Source organism: Pongo abelii, chromosome 7 (genome assembly GCF_028885655.2).
Source record: "Pongo abelii isolate AG06213 chromosome 7, NHGRI_mPonAbe1-v2.0_pri, whole genome shotgun sequence".
Lineage (NCBI taxonomy): Eukaryota > Metazoa > Chordata > Mammalia > Primates > Hominidae > Pongo > Pongo abelii.
Window position 1 is genome coordinate 102,444,663 of NC_071992.2, and position 16,778 is coordinate 102,461,440.

At 38.2% G+C, this 16,778-nt stretch overlaps 1 protein-coding gene across 1 annotated transcript in view; it reads right to left on the reverse strand.

The window, feature by feature from the left end:
- The window catches only part of CNGB3 (cyclic nucleotide gated channel subunit beta 3), a 164,989-nt gene that overhangs the window by 87,716 nt on the left and 60,495 nt on the right, over nt 1-16,778 (reverse strand). The window contains exons 4-5 of the mRNA XM_002819245.5: nt 3,025-3,179; nt 120-272 (exon numbers count right to left, since the gene is read on the reverse strand). Coding sequence (XP_002819291.3) covers nt 120-272; nt 3,025-3,179 — 308 coding nt within the window. The remainder of the gene's footprint in view (nt 1-119; nt 273-3,024; nt 3,180-16,778) is intronic.

Here is a 16,778-nt window from a genome sequence, read left to right on the forward strand (position 1 = left end):
TTCCTAGTTAGATTGAGAATATGAAGTAAGGATAATAGAAGCTATCTGTGACTTTGAGTCACAGGGTTTCTTGGGGATAGCCAGCCCTCCCACTATGATAGTTCACCCTTTGATAATACCTGTGTATGAATCTATGCTGTTTGGAAGTTTAAGTCGCTTTAAGTACTCTGTTAAAGGCATCTTCTTGACTTTGAAACACAACAGCCTGTGGTAATGTTCTTCTGCTGGCTTATCATCGCTTTCTTTTACTGGTGGTACAGCCGTGGGCTTTGCTTCATAGGAAAAAAAAAAAGATGAAACATTTGAAGAGGTTAAGTTAGCTTAGTTAAAAACTTGAATTTCTTAACCAAACACCGCATGTTCTCACTCATAAGTGGGAGTTGAACAATGAGAACATATGGGCACAGGGAGGGGAACATCACACACTGGCGCCTGTCGAGGGGTGGGGGACAAGGGGAGGGATAGCATTAGGAAAAATACCTAATGTAGATGATGGGATGATTGGTGCAGCAAACCACCATAGCACATGTATACCTATGTAACAAACCTGCATGTTCTGCACATATATCCCAGAAATTAAAGTATAAAATACCCAAAAAACTTGAATTTCTTAAAGTCAGAACATTTATGAATCTTCCTCTTCTGATACAGACAGATGAAACAAAACCTTCATGACATTTAAAATAGTGACATTTATTTCACTGTGTGTGTGTTTGTATAAAGAAAAAATATGTCAATGTAAAAAATTAAAGGAAAAACAATTTTTAAAATAAATAAATGTTAATAAATTTTTGCAAAAAAAAAGAACAGGAAAAACTACTAAATGATGACAAAATTCAGGATAGTGGTTACCTTGGCAAGGGGGCTTTGTCACCTGGGGAGACCGGAAGTTTTCTCTAGTGAGGGAAATGTCCTTTATCTTGGAGGGTGATGATGGTGATGCAACAGGACTATTCATGTGTAAAAATTATCCAGGCATGGTGGTGCATGCCTGTAGTTCCAGCTCCTCTGAAGGCTAAGGCAAGAGGATCATTTAAGCCCAAGAGTTAGAGGTGGCAGTCAGCTATGACTGTGCCACTGCACTCCAGCCTGGGTGACAGAGCAAGCCCCTGCCATTAAAAGAATAAAATAAGATTAAATAAATATATAAATAAAATGTTTGTCTACACTGACATATTTATGGATGAAATATAGTGTCTGGAATTTGCTTTAAAAACTCATTGTAACTCCAATGTTACAGGAAATAAATTTTAAAAAATGAAAAAAGAATAGTTAAAATAATTGAGCTGTACACTTAATATTTGTGGATTTTACAGTTTTTAAATTATGTCTCAAATAAAAATGTAGAGTATAAAATAAAGACATTCTCACATTAAAAAAAGAAAACAAATCATGTTGTATATCTTAAAAGTATACAATAAAAACAAAATAAAATAGTAACATTTATGAAAATATACAGGTAATGAAAACACTGAAATTTGGAAATATGTAACAGGTTTAAAGCTCACAAATAAGGTGTCACAAAGATGTTACAAATAGAATATTTTAAATACAAGCTAGATTTTCACATACTTTGGAGCATCAGTAAAGCCAGAGATCCAAAACACTGCAAATGTACATCATTCCACAGGTTTTGGTTTGGTGCTTCTTTACCCTCACACATGTCACACACAATATTCTTTTCAATATATCTTTATGAAGTATAATAACTATGATTTCTTTTAGCCTCTTCTGTTTAAAAAGAAACTGTTATACAATACACAGTTTATTTTGAAAAACCACATTCTCTTATACAGAACTATAAGGAATCTCAACTCCATCCCATGTAATTATCAACTTGATTTGCATTTATATGTTAAACAACCAAGCTTTGTTCTATTCTTTTTCTGTATATATATAAATATTTTACATAGATGTAATCATAGTATGTATTACTTTTGTGCTCTATATTATCATTTTTTTTTTTTTTCGGAGTCTTGCTCTGTCGCCAGGCTGGAGTACAGTGGCACAATTTTGGCTCACTGCAACCTCTGCCTCCTGGGTTCAAACGATTCCCCTGCCTCAGCCTCCCAAGCAGCTGGTACTACAGGCACGTGCCACCATGCCTGGCTAATTTTTTGTATTTTAGTAGAGACAGGGTTTCACCATGTTGGCCAGGATGGTCTTGATCTCCTGACCTTGTGATCTGCCCGCCTCGGCCTCCCAAAGGGCTGGGATTACAGGCATGAGCCACCACGCCTGGCCAATTAATTTTTCATACACACATTTTTGTAATTATTAGGGTGGTTGATAATAGTCCCTCCCCTTACCTGATTGGTTTGTTGATGTCCTTTGCTCTGTTGGATACCCAGGTAATATTCCTGTGTTTTTATAATATGTACTTTGCATAATATGCGTATTTTAAATATTTACAATAAAATTTGTTATAGAAGATACTGTTTGTGTCCTACATATATATCCTGAGCCTGGAGGTTACCTGCAGGAGGCTTCCCTGCGTCTGTCGGAGGATTTCCTCCAGCAGGTTTACTTAAAGTGCTGGCGAGGTAACAGTATCAAGCTCCAGCACCAACCAGTTTCCTCCTCTTCCATTCAGATAATTTTCAAGTATGATCCACACAGTTTTTCAGCTGGATAAAGCCCCAATGGCAGAGCAGTGATCCTCTTATTTTTTTTTTCTTTTTTTTAATTAAAAGAATTTTTAAGAGATAGGGCCTCACTATGCTGCCCAGGCTGGTTTCAAACTCCTAGGCTCAAGCAATCCTCCTGTCTTGGTCTCCCAAAGTGCTGGGATTATAAGTGTGAGCCACTGCACCCTGCCAGTGATCCTCTTATTAACCCATCTGTACTGTCTTAACTTTCTTCTCTGTCTCACCACTCGTACCTTCCTGGATCACTCTCAAAATAAACTGTACATAAATCATTTTCTCAGGGTCTGCTTTTGGGAGATCCAAACTAAAACATCTGCAAAACACAGGTCCCCTCATCACTTCTTTCTTCCCAGTACTTGGAGGGAGCAATGCTTACCAGTTTGTGGGCTGGCTTCGGGTGAGGAGAGATCTCCCTCTACCAACTTTCTCTTGTAGAGGGCTGTTCTTTGACGCATTCTTTTCACCAGGTTGTGTAGCTGGGCATCAGCATACTCATTTATAACAGGAGCTGCAGGCGGTTTGTTTTGTGGGCTAAATGAGAAAAAAATGGCAATAGAGAATGGCCCATGAAGAAATAGATATAAGGGAAAGATTAAATCTTTTCACCTTCCTTATGTATTCAAGATTATTAACTTTCCCTTTTTTGCAATCGAATAGTACAATTCAAACATTAAGTTTAATGGAAATAGTGCTGGTGGAATACAGATTTGTTACTAAAAAAATTAGAATCCTCAAATAGCAAGTGGTAATTCTTGACCATATTGGATCTTGATGACATTGATTCTGTTATTACATTGTATCACTAGGACAAGTAAAGCTGCAGATGGTGGGGCAGGCAGAAGCCTAAGATGGCCCCAAGATTCCCTGCCCCTTGGTATACGTGCCTGCATAATCCCAGGGACAATGAATATGGTGGTTTTATTCCTATCAATAGTCCATGTTATGTGGCACAGTTGATAAGGAGATTATATAGGTGGGCCTGATCTAATCATACCAGGCCTTTAAAAGTAGAGTTTCTCCAGCTGCTGACACAGCAAGAAGGCAGAGATTTGAAGTACGAGGGAGATTTTACTTGAGAGAAATCCTCCATGGCTGATCGTGAAGAAGAGGGTCACCTGGTTAGAATTTCATGAGGCCTCTAGGAGGTTGAGAGTGATTCCTGGCTAGCTGTTCACAAGAAAACAGGGACTTCAGAGCTACAACTGTGGGAACTGATTTTGCCAATAACTTGAATGAGCTTGGAAGTAGATTCTTCACCAGAACCTCCCAGTGACAGCCTAGTCTGGCCTGGCCAACACCTTGATTTCAGCCTTGTGAGACCTGAAGCCAAGAACCCAGCTGAGCCCACTCAGACTTCTGATTTGGACCCATTTGCTAATAGCTGTGTGGTTTTTAATTTAATTTAATTTATTTGTTATATCTTCAACTTTTACTTTTGGGTGTTGTTTTAAATCACTTAAGTATGTGGTAATTTGCTGTGTGGCAATAGAAAAATAATGTAGCTGCCGTGCTTCAATGAACTTCCTTTTGATTTTTTTTTGTTTGTTTTGACTGAGTCTCACATTGTCGCCCAGGCTGGAGTGCAGTGGTGTGATCTTGGCTCACTGCAATCTCTGCCTCCCAGGTTCAAGCAATTCTCATGCCTCAGCCTCCCAAGTAGCTAGGACTGCAGGTGCGTGCCACCACGCCTAGCTAATTTTTGTATTTTTAGTAGAGGCTGGGTCTCACCATGTTGGCCAGGCTGGTCTTGAACTCCTGACCTCAGGTGATCCGCCCACCCCGGCCTCCCAAAGTGCTAGGATTATGGGCGTGAGCCACCGTCCCCAGCCAATGAACTTCCTTTCTGAGAAAATATACAAACAGCTTAGCATGGAGTGTAGAGTAGACATTAGGATACTTCATCAAGACCTGAGCTTCTTCACAGATTTCCCTCAGAGCTCTCACTGTCTATCTTCCTTCCAATGTCTGACATTGGGTCTACATGAGCCCATGTAGGCTCCATCCATTCTCTTCTCCTCATATCTGCCCTTCCCATCTCACCTCCAAGTGGCAGCCCATGGGGTTCACAGCGCATCTGGGTAACTTGTAGATTCCATTTAAGAAAATCTCAGTATGAGTATGAGCCCCTCTCCATGAACCCCTTCCCTACGTGGTTCACAAATATATCACATCTATAAATGTTTACAGGTTCCCAGACTATCAATGTTTTTCTCTCTTACCTTCTTATTATCATAGTACAATTTATACTTCTTTTAAATGGTCCTGTCTCAGAATCAAGATCTCCAAGTATGTCACATTAGGACATATAAAAGCCTACTTAAGGATGGTAGAGACCAAGGGGCAGTGAACATAGTTCAGATTCATCTTAAACAGTTCAGAAATAGGTGGACACTAGGTCCATAAAGCCAGAATAACTTTTTTCCTGATTAAGACTTGTTGTCATAGATATAATTTCACTGATTCCTTCTTAAAATCTTGGTGTGCTTAGAAGTTTATTCATCCATCAAGCAGTTATTGAGTTTCTACTTTATGTACTGCAAATAGAAATATAAGTTATTGTCAGGCCCGATAGTTGTTCATAGTTTAATGAGGGAAACAAGGATGTCAATCCATAGCTAATGGTAAATAATAAAAACATGTGCAAAGTATTTTGCTCCACACTGAATTTAGCCTGGGGTGTCAAGGAGGGGCTTTGTAGAGGAAGTACACTGTCTTAAGGGACTAGCATATCTTTGACAGATAAATGATAGACTCTCTTTTAGGCATGGAGAGTGATATGTTCAAAGGCATGAAAGAACATGGCATGTTCAGCAGATTTTGATATGACTGGAACAGAGTATATGTGTGTGTGTGTAGGGGGCCAGGTGGCAGAGGGTGGCAGGAGTGATGGTGGTTGGGGCTGGAAAGGAAAGGTGAGTGAAGTCAGGTTATGATGGTCCCATGTGATCTACTGAGGAGTTTAGACATTAAGCAGTGGGTAAAGAGAGCCAATGCAGGGTATTAAGCAGACGAAAGGCCTGAGCAGACAGCTTTGAACTTTAGAAAATTAGCAATAGTGAGAGGATAGGTTAATGAGCTGTACGTGGAGCTTTTGGATAATTCAAAGAAGAAATCAAGAATGACTAAGTTTCTATTACAAGAGACTAGACTCATGAAGATGACATCAATATAAATAGGAATTCAGGAAGCAGATGTTTGTATGAAGTAGCGGCATGAAAAAATTATTTTTTGTGTGTATCTTCAGTTTGAGGTGTTTGTAGGACCTTGTGTGATAAAACCTTGTCTGTGATATTCAGGAGACATGCAGAAATACAGTTCTGACAATAAGAACTTGGTGTTCATCAGTGATTATGGAATATTTGAAGTGATTTATGTGTATAACATCATCATAGACTGTAATATTCTCAAAGCAAGGAACTATATCTTCATACTCCATAAGATCAGCACAAAGTAGGTTTTTAATAAATGCTTATTGAGTAAATACACCCACTACTTTTAACAATTTGTTTGACCTTAGTTGATGTGCCTGAGTGCTTTAAAATATATATAAAAAGCTAAGTTGAAGGTTGGTGAATCATTAACTATAAAGTCAGGTATTCAAACTGTCAAACTCTCCAATGTCCCAAGATCTGAGGAGAACATTTTTTCTTTCCCTGAATTATCTATAAGCCCTAATTGACCATATAATTGCCATTTAGTTATATTACTTTGTAGTATGCAAACCCACCTCATGGTTAAAATGCTGAAATTCATATGAAAAAGAATGCAAGCATATCAAATACATATCTATATTTTAACTACTATGCGTTTTTGTCTTTATGTTAGCTGGAGCATTATGATGTCATTTTATTTCATCTTCTTGTCTTTCTCCAGCTTCTTTTCTAGGATCCTTGCCCTTCTCCTCTGCCTATATACATATGGAAGCTATGAATGTATTTTTCTTTAGGTAATTTTGTTATGGAACAGGAAAGGCAAATAGAGAGGAAGAAACATACATCATAAGATAAAACCCAAAAGGGATAAAAGGAAGAACCAATGGATTTGCCTTATGTAACTATGCTTCACTGAGCTCTCTTTGCTATTTCTTGTTTACATTACCAATTTTATGTTTTTTAAAGAATTATTCCTCGTAATTCCATGATGAAAGTTTTGGTAAACAGTAAAAATATCTTACAATTTAACTTTTTGTGTGTGTGAGATAGGGTCTTGCTCTGCTGCCCAGGCTGGAGTGCAGTGGTACAATCATAGCTCACTGCAGCCTTGACTTCCCTGGGCTCAAGCCATCCTCCCACCTCAGCCTCTTGGGTTGCTGGGACTACAGGCGTGCAACACCACACCTGGCTAATTTTTTTTTTTCTTTTTTTTTGTTGAGACAGGGTCTTGCTCTGTCACCCAGGCTGGAAAGCAGTGATGCAATCTCAGCTCACTGCAACCTCTGCCTTCCAGGTTCAAGCAATTCTGCTGCCTCAGCCTCCCGAGTAGCTGGGGTTACAAGTGCCCACCACCACACCTGGCTAATTTTTGCATTTTTAAAATTAGACACAGGGTTTCATCATGTTGGCTAGGCTGGTCTAGAACTCCTGACCTCACGTGATCCACCTTCCTCGGCCTCCCAGAGTGCCGGCATTTCTTTTGTGTGTGAGTCTGTGTATTTTTTGTAGACATGAGGTTTCACCAGGTTTCTCAAGCTGGTCTCAAAATCCTGGGCTCAAGCAATCTGCCTGCCTTGGTCTCCCAAAGTACTGGGATTACTGTTGTGAGCCGCTGTCCCTGGCCAATTCTACAAATTTTGATAAACATAGGAGGAAACTCATATTGGATAGTTGTCTTCCTATTCTATTCTATTCTGTTCTGTTCTAGAGATGGGGTCTCACTCTGTCACCATCATAGCTTACTGAGGCCATAAATTCCTGAGCTCAAGCAATCTTCCCACCTCAGCCTCCTGCGTAGCTGGAAACAGGTGTGTGCCATCATGCCTTGCTAATTTATTTATTTTTTCTAGAGATGGGGTCTTGCTTTGTTGCCAGGCTGGTCTTTAAGTAGGAGCTCCTGCCTCAGCCTCCCAAAGTACTGGGATTGCAGACGTGAGTCACAAAAGATGGCCTAAAATTTTATTTATATATCTCTATGAAAGAATAAAGGATTGGTTATTGTTAGAATAAAATTTGTGACTTTTTTGATAAAGGTACAAGGGAAACATTTTTTTTAAAAGCTGATGAAAAAGGAAAGAACTATAGTAGTTTCCTTATTTCTTTAAATTCAGTCAGAGGCACAGGCCAAAAAAATTGTATAACAATTAGGGTTACAGAAGTTTTTACCCTCTAGGGCAATGCTGGTAAGATTGGAATGGGTGAGTGAGTTAAGTTTTTTGTTTTTTTGGGGTAAAGTGGTGGGGTTGCGGGGAAGTCCACTGTGAAAGGGAAGATAGGAAAGAAAAACACGTGGTCTGCAGCTGTACTCAATATTATTAGTTTTAAGAAAGAGAACATTTATAAGATGTGGATCTTGAAATTGGTTCTTTTAAAACTATCTCTGTTTGTTAGGACTCTAAGAAAGTTTTGACGTGCACGCAGGGATAACATATTCTCTAGTTTAAGATTGCTGCTTTAGTATAACATGGAGAGATGACTAATTTTGATGAGCACGGTAACATGAGTGGGTGGTGATCTGCGGTGAGTTCATAGCAGAGGTGGTTTCCTAGTTGAATTGTGAAGGATGGACAGCACTTTGATAATATAAAGGGAAGGTATTCAAGGCAAAGGAACAGCTTTAGAAAAGGGGCGTTAATTGCTGCTTAATAGAATACAATAAAGGCTCAAACATTTTAACATAAGATCCCAAGTGACCTAAAATTTGGCTTGAATGGTCAGTTGAGGTTGATGGGGAACCGTGGCAGAATTCTAAACAGAAGAGGGACATGATTAGCTATGCTTTGGAAAAATAATTGAAAATAGAAAGAAGATAATTAGTTGCAGTAAGGAGGAAGTGTGACTTGAAGAAGGGAGAGAATCAACTTAAAATATGTGGGTTAATGTCAGAGTATGGAATTCTACGTTTGGTCATTGTACTACATTGAATAACATTCTGCCAACATTCATGTCCACCTGGAACCTCAGAATGTGACCTTATTTTAAAATCGAGTCTTTATAGATATAACTATTTAAGTTAAGGTGAAGCCATACTGGAGTAGGGTGGGCCCTCAATCCAGTGACTGGGGTCTTTCTTTATAAGAAGCCTAAGTGCTGGAGTGGCCTATCAACTACAAGCCAGTAACGCTGCCTTCCCTATTTTTGCATCTGCTCATGAATATCATAATTTACATATAGTTAATTTATGTTTGCCAAGTCTCTCAGGTACACTGATGATGAATAAATCAGAACAGTACGAATTTTTTTTTAAAAAGCCTAGTTGAAGACAGAGAAGAGATGCAAGGAGAATGCCATGTGACAACAGTGGCAGAAATTGGAGCACTACATCGCTAAGTCAGAAAACACAAAGGATTGTTGGTGATCACCAAAAGCTAGGAGAGAGAGCATGGAACAAATTCTCCCTCTGCTCTTTCAAAAGCACCAACCTCGAATTCAGGCTTCTAGTCTCCAGAACTGCGAGAAAATAAATATCTGTTGTTTTAAGCCACCCAGTTTGTGGTAATTTGTTATGGCAGTCTTAGGAAACTAACAGAGTTAGCAAAGCAGATAATTATGATAACATATGGACAACTCATATGGAAGCATAAGTTGTAAGAGAAATAGCAATACATTCAGTTTAGTAAATGTGAAACTTGAGTCGTAAGTTAAGAATCAAGGTCTCTTTCAATACATTTGGTACAGCAAGCAGTTGAGAATTTAGGTCTGGAAATCGGAAGGGAGGACTGAGCGGTAGATATTGAACTAGGTTGAAATCACCTGTCTAGAGGATGTGGCGGGAATGATATAGAGGATGAGATTACCAGTAAAAGCCTGCATAGAACAAGAAAAATTGGGAAGTCATAACATTGGAATTTACTGACATTTACGGCATAGCATAAGAAAAGGAACTGAGAAGTAGCAATTAGAGAGATAGATCTAAAAGAGAAAAATGCCACAAAAAATCAGGGAAGGTAAGAGTTTGAAAAAGGAGGTCAGTGGCATCTTATGCTGCACATAAAGTGAGTAGCATGGGGGCAAGTAAGAGTTCACTGGTCGTCTTCAAGAACATTGGTTAGGGAGCTATGTAATGCCATCAAATTTTGTCATTTTCTCCCCATTTGTCTTAACAAGTATTTTGTGAAACAGGTATGTAGACTCTTGTGTTTGTTCTCTAAATAGTATTTTGAATTTCTATTCATTATTTTCTTTTGCAAACTTTGCTAGATTCCTTTTAATTTTTAATTAAGAATTAATTCATTTGTCAGTGACTTAACTCATTTCTCAAAAATCCCAGTTGGTTCCATTTTTTTTAAAACCCACTATTTCTATCTTGTTGAAAAACAGGCAGGAATTAGACAGAGTATTGTATTCTAATTTGGGAAGTTTTTAGGGGAGAAAGGAGCAGGTCCTTTTTCTTTTGCCGTGTTTAGGCAATAATTAATGATAAATTCATACAGCTGCCCTCAAAAGTTACATCTGAAAAAAATTTCACCTTAAATACATGAGTATTTTTAGTGGGAATACATTTCTGAGTGAAAATAGCACAAAATTATGATTTTTTTGCCAAAGTATGTGGCAGTCTACCATAAAGCCTATACATTTTAGGCAAATTTGGGAAAGTATAGATATAACCCAACTGAGTCTCACTTCATTCCCTTTTCACATTCACCCCTAAATGCTGTGAAGATTTTGAGTTGTTTACCACATTTCACTTGTGCATTATGGTATTGTTTGTACACATCAGTTTGTACATATGGTAATGTACATATGGATGTTATGATGCACAATTTCCTAACCTAACTTATTCATTATCTGTGTAGAATATGCTGCAATGCATTTATGGTTCCAACACTTGTTTCCACACCCCATGTTAGCAGTCTACTCTCTAGAGCATTTCTTTTGTTAATCTGGAAGTGCTGGAGGTGTGTCTCTGTTGTTCATTTTTGTTACTAGTGAATCATATTCTATTGTCCCAAAAATGTAATGGTACCTAACCCTGTTTAAAGTTAGTCAACAATTTTAAGGCTAAAGTAACAACAAAAAAAATTTCATAGATTGTGAATTTATATTATACACCCATATGTACACATATCTGCCTATATACACAAAAATCAACACACATAACCAATGGCAACCCTTCCAAAATCTAAATGCAATTGGAAGAAGAATGAATAAACATATCAGCATAAACATAGTCATAATACTAATATATTTAATTTCAGTAAGCATTTAAAATTCCCCAATGGCTTCAGGTATTTTTTTGGGAGTAGGAAAATAACAAGTAGGGTGACTGTGTTTTTACCATTTTTTCTCTGTAGAGTAGCAGCCTAAAAGAGTCAAAGAATGTTTGACACAATGTTCCTAAAAATTGGTGTCTTGGGGAAGTTATGAGGTGCATTTTGAACATCTCATTCATTTATTCAACTAATATTTATTGCGCACTTAGTTTGCGCCAGGAAAGCTCATCATATTCTGTATTCACTTTGAAGATTTTTTAGTTAACATTCCTCTCTTTCATTTTACACACACTCTTACATTTATTAGTTTATTTATTTATTAGTTTATACTCTTCCTTATTAGTTTGTTTATTGATGTTTTCTTTATTTAAAACCTGTTTCATTAGAATGTGTTGTGGGTTAAATTTTGTTCCCCCAAAATTCATATGTTGTAGTCCTAACCCCTAATGTGACTGAATTTGGAGACACAACCTATGGGGAGGAATTAAGGTTATATGAAGTCATAAGGATAAGGCCCTAATCTGATAGGATTGATAGGATTGGTGTCCTTTTTCCTTCTTTCTTTCTTTTTCTTTTTTTTTTTTTGAAAAGGAGTCTTGCTCTGTCACCCAGGCTGGAGTGCAGTGGCACAATCTTGGTTCACTGCAACCTTCGCCTCCTGGATTCAAGCAATTCTCCTGTCTCAGCTTCCCAAGTAACTGGGATTACAGTTGCCCGCCACTATGCCTGGCTAATTTTTGTATTTTTAGTAGAGATGGGGTTTTGCCATGTTGGCCAGGCTGGTCTTGAACTCCTAACCTCAGGTGATCCGCCCACCTTGGCCTCCAAAATTGTTGGGATTACAGGCGTGAGCCACCGCATCTGGCCAGGATTGGTGTCCTTATAAGAAAAAGAAGAGGCACTAAAGAACACTTTCTTTCATCTCATGCACAGTGGAAAGTCCATATGAAAATACAGCAAGAAGGCAGCCATCTACTATCCATCTACGAGGAAGAGAGGCGGCTTCGCCAGAACCGAGCCTGACAGCACCTTGATCTTGGACTCCTAGCCTCCAGAACTGTGAGAAAATACATTTCTGTTTGTTAAGCCTGTGATATTTCAGTCTGTGGTATTTCATTATGGAAGCTCAAGTGGACTAACCTGGAATACATACATATCAAGAAAAAAGGGGTAAATCTATTCTAAGAAGCAGGTGAAAAATTAGGTCAAGATATTAGACCAAATGCCATAAATCCCGAGATGACAGAAAAAAATGTTTTGAAAACTCTACAATGCTGGAAAGCAAGACATTGCCACCAGTAAGCCAGAAAATTTGAGAGATTTCTGAAAGATAGAAAGCATATGGGTTCATATGTTAGCTCATTTAATGCTCATAGTTGTAAAGTGCTCAGAACAGTGTTGATGTTAATGAAAAAAACCATCATTCAAAACAGTCACAGGAGATGTTCATTGCAAAGTGAGAGGGTTCTGAGAGAGTTTTACCCTTAGAGGAAGTGAATACAAGGGGCCAGAATGGGCCATGGTCAATGATTGGGGTGATTCCACACCAATTGCATTCAGAGTAATGAAGTAGGTTGTTCTCCTTTTGACCAAACCTGCATTCAGTTGACAAGTGCAGAAGCATTTTCCTCTGGGTGGTGAGAGGGAATTTGGACTAGAGAAGCAGAGCTGTATCTTAGCAGGATGGCAACAATCAAAAGGAATGGGGGACTCTATGCCCAGACAGTGAGTTGGTCTTATACTACTCTTGACAGTGGTTTTCCCTCATAGTGTAGAAAGAATACAGTCAAGTGAACATCATCTACAGCAATGGCATACCAAGTTGTGGGGTGAGGAGGGGAGGTGGAGTGAGAGGAGGTTGTGGGACTCATCTTCCCCAGGTGTAGGCAATAAATGGGGGACATTGTCTGTAGGAAGTTTAAAAGAACTCCTAAAACAACTAAAAGTTGGTTTGATTTTTATTATCACCATGTGCTAATACTTCTTCAAAACACTGACAAAATGCTTCTACCCCCAAGGTAAACGGCTCCTACTCTTTGCTCTGTGTCCACTACAGATATACACAAGTTATAGGGGCAATATCAAGTACAAAGATGATCACCCAAACACCAAATTACCAGCGATTGCACGAAATCACTACTATGAGAAGCACTGAAGAAATCAAATAAAAAAAAACCCCAGTATCTAAAGAAATAGAATAACAAAGCTGATGATATTTTTAAAAAGCTTGATATCTTCTTAAAGGTAAGAAAGGATATCTATTATATGTTGATTGGGATAGATTATTGCGAAAGGGAATAGATAAGAGACGTGAAGAGAAAAAATTTGATTATCCAAAAAACAAAAATAAACAACAAAAAAAGATTTGAGATTAGCTAAACTGCAGAATGAACACAACAGAAGAGAGAATGAGTTGAAAAATTCTCCCAGAGTGTAGCACAGGACAACAGGTGTAAAAGTACACAAGGAAAGTAAGACAGGACTGAAGTTACATCAGGTAAGAAAGGCATATGGAGAATAGATCTAGAAGTTACAACACCTGTATAAATTCCCAAAGGAGAGAATAGAGGAAAAAGAGAAGATAAATCAGTCAAAGAAACTGTAGGGAAACATTATGCAGAGCTGAAGAAATGTACAAGTCTTCAGATTCAAAGAGGTCACCAGCAGTGAGTGAAATGAGTAAGAGAAAACTCAAACCTGGCACACTGTCAGAAATCTCAGAACACTAAAATTAAAAAGAAAAATTCTAAAAGCTTCAAGAGATGGAAAAAAACAACAATCTTATAAAAACATTAGATTGGCTTCAGATTTCTCATTGACAACACTGAACACTAGAAGCTAATGGAGCAATGTCTCAAAATTTCCCAGGGAAAATAGATTTTCTTTGAACTCCGTATTGCCAAACCCTAGATAAGATTATCTCTTTGCTTTGCTCAGGAAGACTTCACCTTCCAAGAGCAACTCTTCCTTGCTAAGAAAGCAGCAAATTCCATTTTTGTGTCAGCTATTCAGTGGTGGCTTCTTCTTTTTACACTAGGAATATCATGTAAAAGGTAAAAATGTTTAAAAAGAGAAAGCAAATGAAGGAGTTGAAATTTTTCTTCGTGTAGCAAGCAGAGCTCTGTAAAAGTTTTATTGAGAAATTTAGTATAGGCCTTGAGGCTAAAGTAGATCTGCTGACCTTTCCCTGAATCTAAATTTTGGAACCACATGCTGAAGAGAAATATGCTGTTTCCACAGGTCAGGCTGTGGGCCTACTTACCCACCTACCTATCTTGAGTGAGGACTTCCTCTAAGAAGTAATTCATGCCCAGATGGACTTACTGCATGACAGAAGGAAACACCTAGAGAAAAATAAGTCCTGATTTCCTGCCTTTGAGGTGAAGCAATCCCAACCATTACTAAAGAGGGGTGGATGAATATCTTGGCTTCTGACCAATTAGGTCAGCAACTTCTCCAGCTATGAGTAAATTGGGAATGAAACATGGGATAGCAAGAGGCCAGTTTGACAGGGGGATTGTAGAGGTACTTCAACTCCCCAAAACAAATATCAGTGTTTCTGAGGTTGATTTGTCATTGCCTCGATAGCAGGATGTGTGGCTGGGGTCTGGAGATGAAAGCGGAAGTACATGATGCAGAGATTGGTTTCTTTCATAGCAATGCCAGGAGAGATGTGTGGAGAGCTCCTGGAAGGAAGGGGTTCCATTCAAAACAATTCAATCATCTAAATGCAAACGGAGGACATTTGTAGAAAGAAGGAAACCAAGAACGTCCGAGTCAATAACGCAAAATCTCATTTGAGGCTTAGAGAAACCAGAAAGAGCACAGACAGAAGGAAATCAGAGTAGGGAAGGGGGAATAAGTCAGGGTGCCAATAAACAGAAATGTGGAGTAAGTTCCTGCTTCTGCACATTGGGATTCAGGACTGTAAGACAGAGTTCTAAACTCTGGTGACCTGTGTGTGGTTGAGGTCAGCTGTTAGAACCCTGGAGCACCAGGCTCCCGGTTTTTGACCATCTAGAAATTAGGAGGTTCAGTGCCTGCCTGGGAAAATTCTTGGGTAGATTCTTCTTTAAGAGTGACTGGGTAGTAAATGGTTATCAGGATTATACTTCCTTGACTGGAAAATATTTACACAGCTTTTTTCTCTGAAAGTATAGATAGAGACATCATTTTTATTTCAGGTAAAGAATTAACGGCACCTAATAAAGAAAGAATGGAGAATGAATATTCAGTTTGATGTTGAAATAAAGGAAAGTGCAGTGCATATATTTAAGAAATACTCTGAATGCCAAATTAATGTCTGGTTCTTTTTCTTCTTCTTCTAAACAAAAACCCAGGAAGATATACTGAGTTGGTCTGAATGCACTAAAGAGCCAAACTAAGCATATCCAAGCAGGTGGCTGGGTATGTGGGTGAAATTTAAATGATTTTTGACCTTCAAATCACTAAATGATAATGGAAATGTCTATTAGAAGTAGGTTAACAAAAAAGAGTAAGGTGAAATTAAACAAGTTGCTGATAACTGCTGAAACTCAGCAAGAGAACTGTACTGGTAGTCTGACTGTATATTGAAACGTTCCTTAAGATGCAAACAGATGGTAATAACTTTTCTTTTTTAAGGAATTATATTTTCATGAAGACATTTATACTGACTAGGTCACTGCCATAAGTTTTGACTGGTGTCAGTTATCTACTGCTAGGGACAGACCTGCAGGATATTCATGTACCATTAAAAAGCTACCAAGTGATTTTTGACAAAGGTGCAAGAGCAATTCAAAGGAGAAAAGATAGCCTTTTCAACAAATGGTGCTGGAGCAACTGGACAGCCATAGGCAAGAAAAGTGAACTTCAACCTAAACCTACACCTTATACAAAAAATTAACTCAAAATGGATCATGGACTTAAGTGGAGAACATAAAACTATATGTTTTAGAAAACAATAGGGAGAAGTTCTGGATCTATGGCTGGCAAAGAGTTCTTAAGTTGGACACTAAAAACAGTCCATAAAAGCAAAAATCAATCAGATTGCACTTGATCAAAATGGGAAACTTTTGCTTTGTGAAAGATATTGTCATGTTAAAAGCATGAAAAAGCAAGCTACAAGCTGTAGAGTGGGAGAAAATATTCACAGACTACCTATCTGACAAAGGTCTAGTATCTAGGATATAAAGAATTCTCAAAATTCAACAGCAAAATACCAAAACAATCTAATTATGAAGTGGGTAAAAGACATGAACAGACATTTCACAGAAGATGATACGCAGATGGCAAATAAGTACATGAAAAGGTGTCTAGCATCATTAGCTATTGGGAAATGCAAATTATAACCACAATGAGCTATAACTACACATCTATCAGAATGGCTAAAATAAAAATAGTGACAACACCAAATGCTGGCAAGCCTGGGAAGAAACTGGATCACTCATACACTGCTGCTTGGAATGTAAAATGGTGCAGTCACTCTGGAAAACAGTTTGACAGTTTCTTATAAAGCTAAACATGCAATTATCATATGACCCCTATAATTGTACTCCTGGACATTTATCCTGGAGAAATAAAAACTTCGTGTTTGCACAAAAACTTGTGCACACATATTCATAGATTTATTTGTAATAGCCCCGAACTGGAAGTAACCTGGATGTCTTTCAATAAGTGAATGGTTAAACTGTGGTACGTTCATGTCATGGAATACCTAGCCAAAAAAAAAAGGAATAAACTCTTGATGCACAGACAATTTGGAAAGATCTCTGGAGAATTATATT